This window comes from Lepisma saccharinum, chromosome 1 (assembly GCF_977018435.1).
Source record: "Lepisma saccharinum chromosome 1, izLepSacc3.1, whole genome shotgun sequence".
Lineage (NCBI taxonomy): Eukaryota > Metazoa > Arthropoda > Insecta > Zygentoma > Lepismatidae > Lepisma > Lepisma saccharinum.
Window position 1 is genome coordinate 68,458,504 of NC_139229.1, and position 16,614 is coordinate 68,475,117.

Genomic DNA, 16,614 nt, shown 5'->3' on the forward strand with positions numbered 1-16,614 from the left:
TACTGGGCATTAATCGTGCTCTCTTTGTCCAGAAAATCCACATGGATAAAGCCCTTCATGTCCCAGAAGACACTTGCCATGATCTTTCCAGCGGACGGCTGCGTTTTGCTTTTCTTGGGGGGCGGGGAACCTTTATGCCGCCACTCCATGCTGCGTCTTTTGGTCTCTGGGGTTGAATTGTGCAACCATGTTTCATCACACGTGATGATGGATTGCAACAATTCATCACCTTCTGCTCGAAACCGATTCAGAAGCTGTTCACAGACCGTCCTGCGTGTCCACTTCTGATCGAATGTCAGCTGGCGGGGAACCCACCTTGCACAGATTTTGCGGAAGCGTAAGTGGTCGTGAATGATTGTCTCTACACTCCCGACACTGATATTCACCTCGGCAGCAATATCCCGCACTGTTACTCGCCGGTTCTCAAGAATCATTTGCTCAACACGTGCGATATTCACTGGTGTGACTGCAGTCGGGCGAATGTGTCCATGCGCTTCATTTGTCACCAGCTCCCGTCCTTCGCGAAACTGCTCACACCATTCGTACACTCTTGTCCGCGACATCGTTTGTTCACCATACTGTGCTTGCAATCGTCTGAAAATCTCAGCTAGTTTCACTTTCTCCTTCACGAGACATTTGATTACACACCGCTGCTCCACAGCCACTGACACACTGCTTGCCGCCATGTTCGCTTCAACTGCTGCGCATGCGGGAAATACGTCATGCCCGGAGCTAGTTACTCGCGAAGGAATAAATTACGTCACCCGCACGTTTCATCATGATCCGGCTATTCATCGATTTTTTACTTACGAAAATCCCGGTCAACCTTGAACGACCCTTGTACATGTTCACTTCAAGATTTGATAAAAAAAGTTTTCCCTTCAAAATTTCAGCTTCTGTATTTCATTATTTCTTTGTTTGTTGCGTGTTATGATGTCTTATGCTACGTACATTATTTGGAATTAATAGGATTGACAGGCATATTTTATGCTATTAAATATAAAATCATGCTTGACGTAATTTGTCAGTCATTGCAGGATAAATGTGATAGAACTCAGATGTAGCTCCTACAATAAGTTCCGTGCAATGATGTCACGTGACCAGTTGATGCCGATACAATAATATTTTATATGAAATTCCAAACCCTTAGTCCACCGTCCAGTTCAAATAAAAAGCGTATATCATCTTTCAGTCATATTTGTTTTCTATTGTTTCCAAATGTCATAGTAGTTCCCAATATTTTCTTTTATACTGTTTAAATTTTGATTTGATATTAATTTTTCTCACATGGCGTCGCTTTTCTGTCACTTTTGGCTGCTAATCGTGACGATGAGAATGAGTGATGTTATGATGAAATTGATCAAGGAACACCCATGTCCAGGCCGGGATTCGAACCCCGGGTCCCTTGACGACGTAGCTCACTCCACCCAAGAGGTCCGTTTTGTCCTTGAGAGACACATTAGAAGCACATGTCATGCTATCTGAGGATTTCTAAGAGTACAAAAAAAATCATGATGGTACGTGTTTGTGTGGATTAAAATGTATTTATATGTGATCTAATTTTCACACTTCGCGATGTTATTACAAGAGGTCAGCACATATATTTCTACCCATGTAGAACACATTAGTTAAATATCATGAGAATAACTGTCTTGCTATAGATCTAATTTATTTTTTAATATTAACTTGATGTAACTTATCCCATTGTATTGGGATAAATTGAGGATTCGTTTGTTGTAAAACAATTATTTTATTTAATTAAGAGATTAGTATTTTTTTTTTTTCAAATATCTCTAGCTACTATGTCAGTCGGTTGCTTGATAGTATATCATGTAAATTTTGAAAATTTCTTTCAGCTTCCCCAAAACAAATAAATACAGTGTAATACAGGTTGTGCAAAAAAGTAGGCAACATTATTAAGTAGTAAGTATTTCGGCTACTTTTTTGGGGCCAAGTTGTATTTTTATTTAAATATCTACTTACATTTGGAAGAAAAAATCTTCTGGTGCAAGTTATTCTGTAGAGGTTTTTTTGTGTAGTAGCCCTACATGCTCGTCGCGATTAAACCAAGTGTTATAAAAGCGAAGTAAAAGAAAGATCTACAGTACAGCCACCAATGAGATTTGAGTTATTAACGTAGGGTAAAATTAAATTTACTTTTGATCACATAAATGAATCTGGCATGAAAGTATAGTTTCAAAGTGGGATTCAAACCACAGTGAAATGATGCTCCACCCAGAATCCAACCCGGGACCCATTGGTTACAAGACGACAACGTTAGCCACTACGCTACGATGACTCACAATAGAAGGGAAACCCAAGAACAAAGTGACAGGTTCCCACCGATTTGCATAGTCAAATTTGTTTGAAAGTGATTAACATTGGAATGAGTCATTGCTTTGTAAATCACTCCTTAACGCTTAGCACTTAACGATTTTATCTGTCTAATATTTTTACGTCACTTTTCTACATGGTGATCCAAGAGAGACTCAACCGTATGACGAAACGATCTATTGTACAATATTTACAATAAGTGCTGAATGTGGTCCTCATTGTGAGATTCACATAAGTGAATACTGTGAATCATATTTTTAAAGATTCTTCTTAACGTTTGCTGTGAAATTGCATCAACACATTTTTTAATATTTGCTTGCAATTACGGAATAGTGTGGGGATGTGTTACGTAGGCAGCATCCTTGAGGCAACCCCACAAGAAAAAGTCGGGGGGGGGGATAAATCTGGAGACCGAGCTGGCCACAACCCCTGAGATATTACTTGTTCATGAAAATAATGTACGAAATACGCCATTACGTTATTGGCGGTATAGGGTGTAGCACTATCCTGTTGAAACCACGTGTGCTGTAACCTGTCTCACTGTGTAGCGTCAACAAACTCTCCATCTGTATGTATCGGTCAATGTTCGCTGTGTCATAAAAGAATGTTATGAAGATGCGACTACGTGACATTGGACAACAAACACAAACGCAAAAACAAGACCACACAAAAGAAAAACGCAGCACATCACATGCCTACAGCAACAATATTTCCTAATAAGATGTTTATGTAGTTTACAGCCTCAATTAATGCAGTGTTCACTGTTACTCACCGCCTAATAAGCAAAATACAGTAAAAATAATAATAACAATAATTAACACATTTCCCCATAAGGTTGAGTTTCTTTTTGATAACCCTGTACTTCTTGGATTAATCAAGACGATTAGGTTAAATGATGCATTCATCAAGGAACATCCACGCCTTAAGCAGGGTTCGTTATTCTAGCGTGGCTTGTAAACTACCTTGCGTTAAATTGAATATTTGTTGGTCCTTCGGCCAATCAAGGAAGGCTAGTTACCATGGAGACGATTCGATCTAGAGCGAACGAACGAGAACAAGTCTCTGCGCAAGTAATGACTCGACAAGGCTCGACCAATGAACGCGTGGGAGGGAAAGGGATTGTTTGGAGTGGCAACACGACTGGAGTTACCAGCCGTTTGCAGCAGCCTGTACTGCTTCGCTTTGTCCACTCGCTTTCTCCCCTTATCTACAGTTATGCGCGGCCTTGCCCCAGGGATTACTGAGATAGAGTATAGCAATCAGAGGTCTTCGTTTTGAATCAACCTCCCTCACCCCCCCCCCCCCCCCCGAATCGCTCTAGTCCTCTATCACCCTCACAAGTATTCCGGAGGGTGAGCGTGAGGTCTGACCTCATGAGGGTCTCTCTCCGGATGGTGAACACCTTTGAGAAAGATCGTGGCGGAGTGCTTATCCCAGCGCGCTATGACCCCAGAAATCCCGGGTTCAAATCCTGGCATGGGTGTCGTACGTGAGTGTCCCTTCATCACTCATCCTCATCGTCACGATTTGCCAAAAGTGATAGGAAATCAAGTAAAATAATGCAAGACCCGAGCAAGATGGTGTTCTTTGAGTGTTCGTTCAACTACGAAGGCACACCGCACCTTGATTGGTCGGAGCGTGGTTTTATGATTGAGGTTAAAGCTATAAAACAGCAACGCTATCCACCCTTCAACCCTTTCTTGATAGTTCTGTATTTTCATCTCGCGGACTTTAATCTAGTTCAAGGGGAGATATAAATAAGGAATATTCCACGAAAAGTGGACCTATTTATAACAAAATCAACGAATCTGGAAATAAGTATTGTTTTTAATTGCATTGTGGTTTAAATGTTTTTGAAAGCATTTAATTTGCATATTTTCACCAACAAGAAATATTAGCATCTGCAGTAGAGTGCTGCATCGAGGCTTTTTTGCTCGATCGTCTCATAGTTCGCACGGATGACGCTAGATGGCTTACGAAATCGACAGTTTCTTCGGTCGAGCGAATAACGCTCGAACAGGAAAACTATCGGTATAAGCTCGAAGCCTAGAAGTTCACGTACAGCCGTAATTTGTCTGTGGTAGTAGGCCTTCAAATATGGATTGTGAAATGAAAGACTCAGTCAAATTGAAACTAAAGTGAACATAGTCATCATCTCCATGTTAAAATGTACTTTGAAATGAAATTTGAACACTTTGTTGCCATATTCTCTCTGAAGGAGAGGGGAGAGCAACGCAATACACAGGAAGCAGGTTCAGATGGCGAAAGGGAAAAAATGCCTTGCAAGGGCTTAAATAGCTCATTGATATTATTTGAATGCACTTTAGAAGAACTTGTGCAACACCGCGGTCAGTCGCCATGTTTGCACAAAAGATACGCTTGGCAACAATGGTTAGTAGATGAACAGACCACGCAGTGGCGGTAACTAGGTATATCGGAATAAATATTGCAATAAAGAAGAAATCCCTCAACAGTGGAAAGAATCCATAATTGTTCCTGTGTTTAAAAAAGGTGATAAAATGAACTGCAATAATTATCGTGGAATTTCTCTACTCTCAACAACATATAAAATATTATCTAACATTCTTTTAACAAGACTAACCCAATATGCTAATGAAATTATAGGTGATTATCAATGTGGATTTAAACGCAACAGATCAACTACAGATCAAATTTTTCACATCAGACAGACACTTGAAAAAAAGTGGGAATATAATCAAAAGTCCATCAGCTATTCATTGATTTCAAAAAAGCATATGATTCGGTCAAGAGAGATAAATTATATAATATATTAGTAGAGTTTGGAATACCTAAGAAGCTTGTTAGTATGATAAAAATATGCACCAGTGAAACAGAAAGTAAAATTCGTGTGGGTATTAATAGGTCTGACAAATTTACAATTCATGATGGGTTAAAACAAGGAGATGCATTATCTCCATTGCTCTTTAATTTTGCCTTAGAATATGCTGTTAGGAAGGTAAAAGAAACTAAAGAAGGACTAAAATTAAATGGTGTGACTCAGTTGTTAGCATATGCAGATGATGTAGACTTACTGGGGGATGATGTGAATACAATTAAGAATAATGCTAAAATATTTTTCAAAACTGCTAAAGAGATAGGTTTGGAAGTTAACAAAGAGAAAACTAAATATATGCTTACAGGCCGAAACCAAATGCTAGGTAATAATCAAAATCTAATTATTGATAACAACTCGTTTGAAACAGTTTCCAAATTCAAATACTTAGGAGTAATATTAACAAATGAAAATTATATTAAAGAGGAAAAAAAAAGTAGGCTTAATTCAGGAAATGCATGTTACTTCTCTCTTCATAAACTTTTGTCTTCTCGTTTAATATCTAACAACTAAAAGTTAAAATATACAAAACCGTAATTTTGCCTGTAGTATTATATGGGTGTGAAACTTGGTCCCTTACATTGAAAGAGGAACATAAATTGAGAGTATTTGAAAATAAGATCCTTAGGAAAATCTTTGGACCTAAAAGGGATGAGGAGACAGGTGAGTGGAGAAGGTTACATAATTTAGAACTACATAATTTGTATTCATGTCCAGATATTATTAGAATAATTAAATCAAGAAGACTTAGGTGGGCAGGTCATGTGGCACGAATGGGAGAAGAAAGAGGAGTTTACAGGATTCTTGTTGGGAAACCTGATGGTAAGAGACCAGTAGGAAGGCCAAGACGAAGATGGAGGGACAACGTCGAGATGGACCTAAGGGAAATCGGTAGGGATGGAAAAGAGTATATAGATCTTGCTCAAGATAGGGACAGATGGAAGGCCTGTGTTGCTGCAGCCATGAACCTTCGGGTTTAAGAAGGCTAGAGAGTTAGTTAGTTAGTTACCTATAGTACCCTTATACGTATATTGTGGCTCTTTTAGTGTAATTACATTTTGGATTTCTTAGTTCGCATTTTCGTTCTCTTTTTGTGAATATTTAGCTTTCTATACTATCCCCATCTAGTTCGCTGCACTTTTTGTCACCAGGTGTAGTGCAGATTGCTGCATGGATCATTTTCCCCGCTGTCATCCCACGACTTGATCGCAAGTTAGGCGTTATGTGTTGCCTAACTGTACGGCGGTGGTAGACGTAGCCATTGAAAATTTGCTATTAAAATCCATTTATCGCCTTAGAGTTAGTCAACACACATAACACCTTGCAGGGAAGCGAGTACTTCAGGATCTAAGTATCCGATTTTTATTGCCGCTGACTGTACATTCCGTGTCAAGCTGGTGCAAGGAAACTGTGTTCCACCAAGTACAGGCTGTACGCAAAAAGCGATGTTCGAGTTCAGAAGATTCAACAAATTCCTGTCTGCTGCTTTATGCGTTCATATTTGATTGGTTAGCACGTACCACGTGACCATACATGATGACAAGGCTGGGATTTGAATCCAGTATCCCTGTGGTCGTAGCGCGATGTGCTAACCATTTTGGTACGGAGATCGGCAAAAAAATTAGCCGAGATCGAGAAGTAGTAATGTTTGTGAATAACTCATCATTTTCATCTAATTATCATTCATCCTCATCGTCACGATTAGCCTAAGTAAGAAGAAAAGCGACGACAAATAAGAAAAACACAAGTACAACTTATATCACGTGTGTAGTCCCGTTCAAAATAGGGGAGGGGCAATCTTTATAAAATGGACAGAAGAACGCGCACTTTTTGGACATCTCTGCATTTATTTTTGTTCAGAAATGTAATTGCTCGTCTGTCTCTCTTTGGATATTCCTTTTGATATATATTCCGTACCAGGAGTCTCTGGAGCAGCCCCGCGCATAGCAGTAGGGAAGGGGAGAAAGCGAGTAGGGGGAACCAAGCAGTGCCCGCTGCTGCAACTGGTTTTGTTCTCACGCGTTCATTGGTCGAGACCTCTCGAGTCATTACTTGCGCGGAGGACTTGTTTTCGTTTGCTTGCTCCACAGACTCCTGGAACAGTGTATTAGTAAAAACGAATCAATTCTAACATAAGTTTCAACTGCTGGAACCACGTCGAGTGAACTAATGAGTACGCACTAATAAAATCTTTTGCTTTAGGCGTGGATACAAGTATAACTACGAAATCCCACTTGACCTCCGAAGTACGATACTGATGCCGATGTATCGGTATCGGCCGATACCAGTGGTATCGGTATCGTAAAGTATCGGTTGGAATACATTACCGGTACCACCCGATACTTTTCCAACATATTGGTCTATCACGGGGTCCGCCAAAATGCCGTCATGTTTGCGGAGTCTAATTATCCTGGAAATTATGCAAAATTCAAACTTTCTTTTCATTTTGCACGAATTTTGTACGAAAAATTTATATTTTGCGATTATATGATATATATTTTAATATTCTGAAGCAAATTTCTTGGTAAATTCACATATAATTGGAAAAGAATATTTACGCACCAATAGTAATGAACGTTTTCAACAAATTGTAATTATTGTAATTTTCAACTATCGGTATCGGTGGGTATCGGTGAGAGTATCGGCATCGGTATCGGCTCAGCCCTAATGAATTCACATCATTATTAATAACTATGATAAAATATAACTCTAATAGCTACTAGGGAAACCCGGGGCAGAACGGAATACCTTTTGTTCGGAATGCTGTGAAAACTAAACAAACCACACAATTAACTTGAAACCAACACTCAATATTTGTTGTACATTGAAGCAAAAAATAAAAACATGTTGAAGGCAAAATCTGTTAACCTATTGATATACTGATTGTCAACTTAATGTACTGCACAATTCCGTTCTGCCCGACACCCGGGGCAGAATGGAACAAAGCCACACAAACACCTCAAAAAATCAGAATAATGTTCAAACACACAATTCACAAGTGAAAACTGTCTCAGCATCGTCACTGTCGATACCAGCACAAGTGTCATGCGTCCGGAAGTGGAGGTTGTGATGTAATCTGTTAAAAGAGAAAATATGGAAAGTAGTGTCAGTCACAGTTTTGTTGTACGATTAAATCACAGTTGTGATTATGATTTTTGAATCACCGTGATTTCACAGCTCGCTTATTGTACTTGAAATTACAAATGAAAGAAGCCAAAAAAAAATGGTTTAAAGTGCAACGCTTGAGTGGAGTAAGCTGATTTTGATTTGATTTGCTGTATTAAGTCCACTTTGTGCACAGTAAAGTTAATCGGGACTGGACCTACAGTTTAAAGTGGTATCCGAACCACTATGTACCTCCACCGGGTATCGAACCCGGGACCCCTTCATTACAAGGCAACGACGGAGTAAGCTGATGAACGTTTTGCGAGTACAGATGGAATGTGTCTGTTTTGGAAAAAAATAGTTTGTTCCATTTGAAAAATTTAAAAAGACTTCACGTGGAAAAGAGTGGTGTTAAACATAGAACTGTGAAATCACGGTGGCTCATAAATCTCAATCACAACTGTGATTCAATCATGAAACAAACTGTGCCTTATTCTCATATTTTTTCTTCTAAAAATGTCACATTACAGAAATCACAATTAGCAAAGAATCACAGACTTCATAGGTAACAGGATCCAAACTGTGATTCCATCGTATTATGCTGTAGGCCTACCATTATTAAACTGCACCTATGCATATGAGAGAGTATGTAGATTGTTTGTGGTTTTGGAGTTCTGTGCTATCGTTCCTCTTCTTCCAGACGAAGGTCGAACGGAAGTGAAGAAGACAACGGCCGTCACGACGGTGCTGAATGGCCTCCGGAAGTTCACCAACTACAGCATCCACCTGCTGGCGTACACGTCCATGGGCGACGGGGCAGTGTCCCGCACTCTCTTCTGCAGAACAGATGAAGACGGTGAGTAATCGCTGAATGTTCCTTCTGTAAACGAGGCAACACAAGGCATCTCGCGAGACCGAGAACAAGACAGGCATCGAGACGAGACTGAGAGTTACTTCATATCTTGAGGAGTTCTTCTGTGCATAAAGTGCACTCCCCACCTTGAAAATTGTAATCTTTCATTTCAAGTTATAATAAAGCAGAAAGCTTGTTAATTGTATTGGTTATAAGGGAAATACAATTTAGTTAGTTACTAATAACGAAAGTAAAAATTACGTTGTAAGAAATTCTGTTAAACATTCATATTCAACTACTTAATTAAAAATATAATTAGTTCCACAGTTTTCAAAATTCCAAAAAATTTCCACTAAATTTTGCGTGTAAGGGTTAGTAATAAAATTGAACAACTATGCATTTCAGTACAATAACTTCATGAAATAGAAAACCAATAATGAAAATATGTGGATCGAGTGGAAGAATCTCCCCAAAGATAAATATATTAATAATAATAATAATAATAAGGCCTCCTGATGACGCATTGGTAGCGTCGTAGCCTTGTAATCAAGGGATCTCTGGTTCGATACCAGGTGGTGGCGTTCGGATCCCACTTTAAACTGTAGGTCCAGTCCCAATTAGCCTTTCTGTGCATAAAGTGGACTTAAAACACCAACTCAATCTATCAAAAATAATAATAATGACTGAAAATTTGAAATAAAAATAGTATATTATAGTTACTATGTAGTTACTAGCCTCAGTTAGATCACCAATATCCCCCCTTTTGGATACGGAACTGGCAGACGCACAGGAAGTAAGAAATTAGAGAGATCAACAAAGGAAGAGAGAGAGAGAGAGAGAGGATACGAATCAGTCTGGAAAATCTTGATATCTTTCATCTATCTATATTTTATCTGTATGACATTTCATGCCTGTTGAGATACACATAGGTCACTTATGTTTTGTTGTTCACTGTTAAGAATAAAGTAACGTATCCATCGTATTATTTTTTGTTTCAGTAAAGCCATTACTTGAAATCAAGGTTGATTGATTTAAATCAAGATTTAAATCAGATGATTTTTTTTTTAAAAAAAATACTGATTTAAATCACTGTCAATAAATATTTTATAGAATAATGTACATAAGGATTATGCAGATATCAGAATCACTTTTGGTGAAAGTACATTAATCTTGTAATCATTTCATGGTGTTTATTAGGCTGTAAGAAAGAAAAATAAAGCAAACAAAATATACTGGTGGGATGAAGCTCATACGAAAGGAAATGTAAACAGACTTACATTTCTCTTGATTTAAAATTCAAAATTTTTATAGGCAACAATAGCAAACATTTTGTGTAGAAAAATATACAAAATACTAATCTGTTAAACCATAAATAGTGTCATTATCATTAAACTGTAAATTAACATGGCCGTTGATATTTTTCAAACTATCATTTAAAAAATTGCCAAAATTCAGTTACAAACGCTTTAAAAAATAGTTAAGTTAATATTTTAAGTTACAATTACAGAGTACATCCAGAATGTTTTATTTTCACTGGGAAAAAATACTGGAATTATCATTGTTTCATTAACACACTCAACAAACATTTCCATAGTAGGTTCATACATACAGTATCAGAAACACAAAAATGTATATTTACAAACATTTTTTTTATTTACTTTAATAAAATTGTTCAAATATTTTACAGGGCCGTTTACTAAAAAGCTTTGTATAAAAAGGCATATATCTATATGTATGGTAACAAAAAAACATTCAAGCAATTTTAAGCATGTTTCTTTTTAATCACAAGAATCGGCTTGAATCAAAAAAATCCATTTTAAATAAGAAAAATCATCAAAAAATTATTTTTTAAATAAAAATCATGATTTTTATTCAGCCTGCTTGAAAAGCTTTTCAGCCCACAACTTTCTACAACCTATGACAATAAAGTTCGGTGAATGATCCTGAATAGCGAAAGTAGATGGGCGTTTCATGAAAAGTCTACGACGGGTACGACCCCAATACTCACAACGTGGCTCATGGTTTCTCGTACACGACAATGCTCGCCCTCACATAGCCACTATCGTCCGACAGTTTCTGGCTGAGAAGGGGGTGGTGCAAATTGACCATCCACCATACTCGTCAGATCTGAACCCTCCAGATTTCTTTCTCTTCCCACGCTTCAAAATCGCTTTGAAAGGTCAGAGATTTGAGCAAATTCCGGACAACCAACGGAACGTGAGGAGGATCTTGAACACCATCGCGAAAGAAGACTTTTATAAACGTTTCCACGACATGTACAGCCGTTCTCAACGGTGCATGGCCATGAGCTGGGACTACTTTGAAGGACAGTAAGGTAGGTTTCATTAAGAATTCGTCTACTTTCGGTATTCAGGATCATTCACCGAACTTTATTGTCAGAGGTTGTATATCTGATAGTTTGCAAGAAGTAGTGTTGTTAATAAAAAAAATCCCTCATGGATGGAAAAAAAAGGTTGATTCATCGTTTACAGATTATTGCCAACTCTGTACTATTTGCTTTATTCGAAAGTTTTACAACTTCTAATAAGTACGAAAGAAGAATTTAATGCCTCATATTTCGTGCATTTTTCATTTATTAAAAATATTCTTTGTAACATCTATGAGTACTTTTATTTAGTCTTTTGTGCTGCTTTTATTATTTATTTTCTGTTAACTAACCAAGATACTAGCTCAAAACTCAATGTGTATATTTTACTAGTGCCATCTATGAGACACTTTCGAATATAGTGTGAACTATCTAAAAATTTAAAACTTGTTTAGTGCAAAATACTTTGAATTGTAATTGTTTCGTCGTTGTTATTGTTCTGTTACTTTCCAGTTCCAGGTCCTCCAGCCGACATAAAGGTTGTTGTGAGCTCATCGCAATCTCTGATTGTATCCTGGCTTCCGCCTACAGATCCAAATGGAGTAATCACAAAATATAATCTGTATAGCAGGTATTGTGATATTCTTTATTGCATTTTTTCTACCTGGGAATATCAATATTTACAGGAAATTTACCGGGTGATGTTAAATGAACCATGATCTGTATGAAGGAAAGAAATACAGTGTTTCTAAGATATGAAAGAGAGATAATGGTTGTAAAATTTACATCTACAGAAGGTTGTTTCATCCTTATGGTAGCATTCGCGAATCGCCACCAGAGGCGCTGGCTGTATTTGCGGCAGAGTCGTGATCCACATAGCATCCAAAGGCCAGACAGATAATCGAACATATGAGGGAAACAAGACACGCGTGTGATCAAAATGCCTCCGAAACTCCACCCCTTTTGGGAGGGCTACATCGTAGCCCTTTCCGACATAGGCTACAGCTATAGCCGAATTAAAAAGCAGTGCCAGAGGAAAGGTTTCGCAGTGTCTGATAAGAGAATCCATGCAGCAATCCATCGCAATGGAAACCCACCTTCAACACATGCATTGCCAGGTGAAAAGCGGCAAAAGAGACAACTGGCTTCACAACGCAGTCAGGACGTCATTGCTAAGGTACGCCAGTGTGCATGGCCGTATTTAGAGGGGGGTTTCTAGGGTTCAAACCCTCCCCCGAAACTTCTGACATGTTGGATTAATGGATGTTCAGAGACCAAAATCTGTAACAAATTTTCAATATTTTTTTTCGAAGCTTCACAAAAATACAAGCAGACAATATTGAAACGATCAAGCTAGAATTATCATACATTTGGAATTCTGAAACTTGAGTGAAACAGAGTTTATTCCCGGCATCGCAGCCCACCCGCAACTCCTCCGTTTTCACTTCTGCTGTCCTCTTTCCAGTGTTGTTCCTGCGTCACAAGGAATATAGACTGAAGATTCCCTTATGATTGTCCCAAAATTCCCTTTCCAGCTTTTAAATTTCCCGTCCGATAAAGTCGAAAATAAATCCCCCTTGATAGGAGTTCAAACCTAGTACCTCCAGTTTCATAGCGCATTACGTTCGCGATTGAGGTTACAATCCATGCACCAGGCTAAGCTTTTAAAGAGAATAACTGGTTCCACACTTTTCAAAATTCCAAAAATTTAATTTTAAAGTCAAACAACAAAAACTTTATGACTAAAATTTCCATCTAACTTTTCAAGTTTTTTCTTGAGGTATCTAAAGTTTAATGACGAAGTAAAATAATTGTGCATTTCAGTACACACTGTATGAAATGTAAAAAAAACAAAAAGAAACTTATGCTGGATATTCACTCATCTGCTGGATTGAGTAAGCCCCCTCAAGGATATAACAATAATATAATAATAATAATTATTATTATTATTATGGAATAAAATTGTTTTATTATGAAATTTTAATTGTTATTGTACAATTATTATTATTATTTCTATTATTCAAATTTCTGGCGACGCCCTGGGAACAATTATGAATGAACCCCCCCCCCCCGAAAATTTTTCTTTGCCTACGGCCATGCCAGTGTGTCACCAAGGACAATCCACCCACACAATGGGACATAGCCAGACGTGTACACAGGGTGGCGACAGACCTGGAAAACCTGGAAAACCGGGAAAAGTCAGGGAATTTGAGGTGTCAAAAAAAGTCAGGGAAATGTCAGGGAATTTCGTCTTCATTGATTTTTTTTTTTTTTAAGATATCGTTATGGAACTCTGCACGGGAACAGGAAATCTCGTTCGCAAGTTTCGGCCCCAACTTTTAGGCCCCTTTTATGCGCAAAACCATAGAACTAACTTTTCTATGGCAACACGACCACGGCGCCAGAAACCAGTGATGCCAGGAGGAGGAGAGAGAGAAATTTCTCTCGCCCGGGCTTCTCGGCGGGAATTTTAAATTCGAACACTCTTTGGAGGAAAATTGTTATAACTCGGGCACTATGTGAGCAATCTACTTCGGATAACTTTCGTTTTACAGCTAAAACATCAGCGCATGCAACCGTGTACAATTCAGAACGCCGGACTGAGGAAGAAGGGACTTGGGGGGCACGTCCCCCGGATCTCTATGGAAAAAACAAAAATCTGGTGTTTGCCCCCTCTTCTCCCGCTATTTTGGAGAGAAGGCGAGAACTTTAGTATTCTTTTTAAAGAATGTACATTTTTCAAGAGAATGAAACATATTTCATGTTGTTGGGTGCCATACAAGTTGAATAATAAGCCAAAATATTATTATTATTTTTTTTACGAAAAATAGGTAATTTGCATTTTTGGAGGAAAATTGTTATAACTCGGGCACTATGGGAGCAATCTACTTCGGATAAGTTTTTTTCAGCTAAAACATCAGAGCATGCAACCGTGCACAATTCAGAACGCCGGACCGAGGAAGGGGCCTTGGGGGCACGACCTCCGAATTTCAATAAAAAAAAACTAGTTTGCCCCCTCTTCTCCCACTATTTTGGGGATAAGGCGCAAATTTTAGTATTCTTTTCAAAGAATGGACATTTCTCAAGAGAATGAAACATATTTTATGTTCTTGGGTGCCATACAAGTTGAATAATAAGCCAAAATGTGATTTTTTTTTTACGAAAAATATGTAATTTGCATTTTTGGAGGAAAATTGTTATAACTCGGGCACTATGGGAGCAATGTACTTCGGTTCAGTTTTGTTTTTCAGCTAAAACATCAGAGCATGCAACCGTGTACAACCCAGAACGCCGAACCGAGGAAAGTGGGGGGGGGGGGTTGGAGGCGCGACCTCCGAATTTCAATATTTCAATACAAAAAAATAAGAATAGGGACTTTGCCCCCTCTTCTCCCACTATTTTGGGGAGAAGGCGCGAACTTTGTATTATTTTCAAAGAATGGACATTTCTCAACAGAATTAAACATGTTTCATGTTCTTCGGTGCCATACAAGTTGAATAATAAGCCTATTTTTTTTTTTTTTTTACGAAAAATAGGTAATTTGCATTTTTGGAGGAAAATTGTTATAACTCGGCCACTATGTGAGGAATCTACTTCGGATAAGTTTTGTTTTGCAGCTAAAACATCATAGCATGCAACCGTGTAGAACTCAGAACACCGAACCGAGGAAGGGGGGGGGGGAGGTTGGGGGTCGCGACCTCCGAATTTTAATGGAAAAAAATAAGAATCTAGACTTTGTCCCCTGTTCTCCCGCTATTTTGGGGAGAAGGCGCAAACCTTAGTATTCTCTTCAAGGAATGGACGTTTTCAAAGAGATTGATTGAAAAATGTTTCATGATCCTGGGTGCCATGCAAGTTGAATAATGAGCCAAAATGTGAAACTCTGTTCGGAAATGTGGCTTTGATATGTTGCGGAGAGGGGGCGAGGTTGGTCTTCAATATGAATTTCCCAGGCTTGCTCCAGACCTGTGTCTGAGTTTCCACCCAAACATAAGAGTTCGAAGTTCCAAAAAGCACATTCATTTCGTAATCAGCACGATGATAGAGTATGGTATCATCGGGGCAGTACGACCTTACTCTGATGATACCATATGGTATCATCGGGGGAGTAAATGTTTAGTTTAGCCTCTAAATATTACGTGGAAAAAACATTGAATTATCATTTTTTCTTGTCCGCATGGGAGTAGTAAGGGGACTTGTCAGCAGATGGAGGGGATAAGAGCGGGTGGCGCCGTCCGATAGTAAGGCATTTTGTTGGGCAAACTGAAGGAACTTGGAAGAAAATAGGTTCTATTGATACATACAATTTTTGTCGAATATCGCCACCCGACAAAGTATATCACTACACCATGCGACAGAAATTGCATGGACTGCAACATCCAACAAAAATCGCATGCATAAACAAGAAGAGCTTTAGACTGCAAATATGCTGCTGGAATTTTATTACTCTTCTGGCTCACTTCACCTTATTTAATGTAGCAGTGCTTACGAAGGTTTTCTTTCATCATCCTGACGTATTACCCGTTTCGCACAAGTTAACATACGTTTACAATGACATTGCACTATTTTTAGATATCAAGAAGAATCCAACCAAACGGGACATATATTGAATACTATCACGAAAAAGTTAAACATAAATCTGCATTGGTGAACTTTATAAAAATTGGCAAGTGCATGCTCGCAACCTCAAATTTACTGCAACACTAGTATTGCAATTAAATTAACGCCACTCTCTGTCCTGTCTGTTTAAACTCGTGAGAGATGGTCATTAATCTCTCACTGAGTGAAGTTAATGTCCAATATTATGAAATAAAATACTAATAATAAATACGTAAATATTTTAATATATTTACTCGAATCACTCAATCATAAAAGCAAATCACTTTCTTCAAGAATTGACTTTTCTCTGCCAGCCCTGCTAAATTTTCACTTTCCATCTACTGATTTATACAAGGGGTGGCCAGAAAGTAATTTCCGATTAGTAGGGAACCGCAAATGCTAAAACCGTGAAAACTGGTAATTGCTGCGAAGTTATGTTTAGGAATGTGCAGTGATGTCTGGACTAGGGATGGCCAGATCTGGATCCTGGCGGATCCGAAATCCGGATCCTAAAATTTTTCGGATCCGGATCCAGAACTTTCG

The 16,614-nt window shown here is 38.4% G+C and overlaps 1 protein-coding gene across 1 annotated transcript in view; it reads left to right on the top strand.

Annotated features, from left to right (window-relative positions):
* LOC145996198 (cell adhesion molecule Dscam2-like) overlaps nt 1-16,614 on the top strand; it is a 501,892-nt gene that overhangs the window by 454,109 nt on the left and 31,169 nt on the right. Inside the window, exons 21-22 of the mRNA XM_083132598.1 lie at nt 8,994-9,149; nt 11,986-12,103. Coding sequence (XP_082988724.1) covers nt 8,994-9,149; nt 11,986-12,103 — 274 coding nt within the window. The remainder of the gene's footprint in view (nt 1-8,993; nt 9,150-11,985; nt 12,104-16,614) is intronic.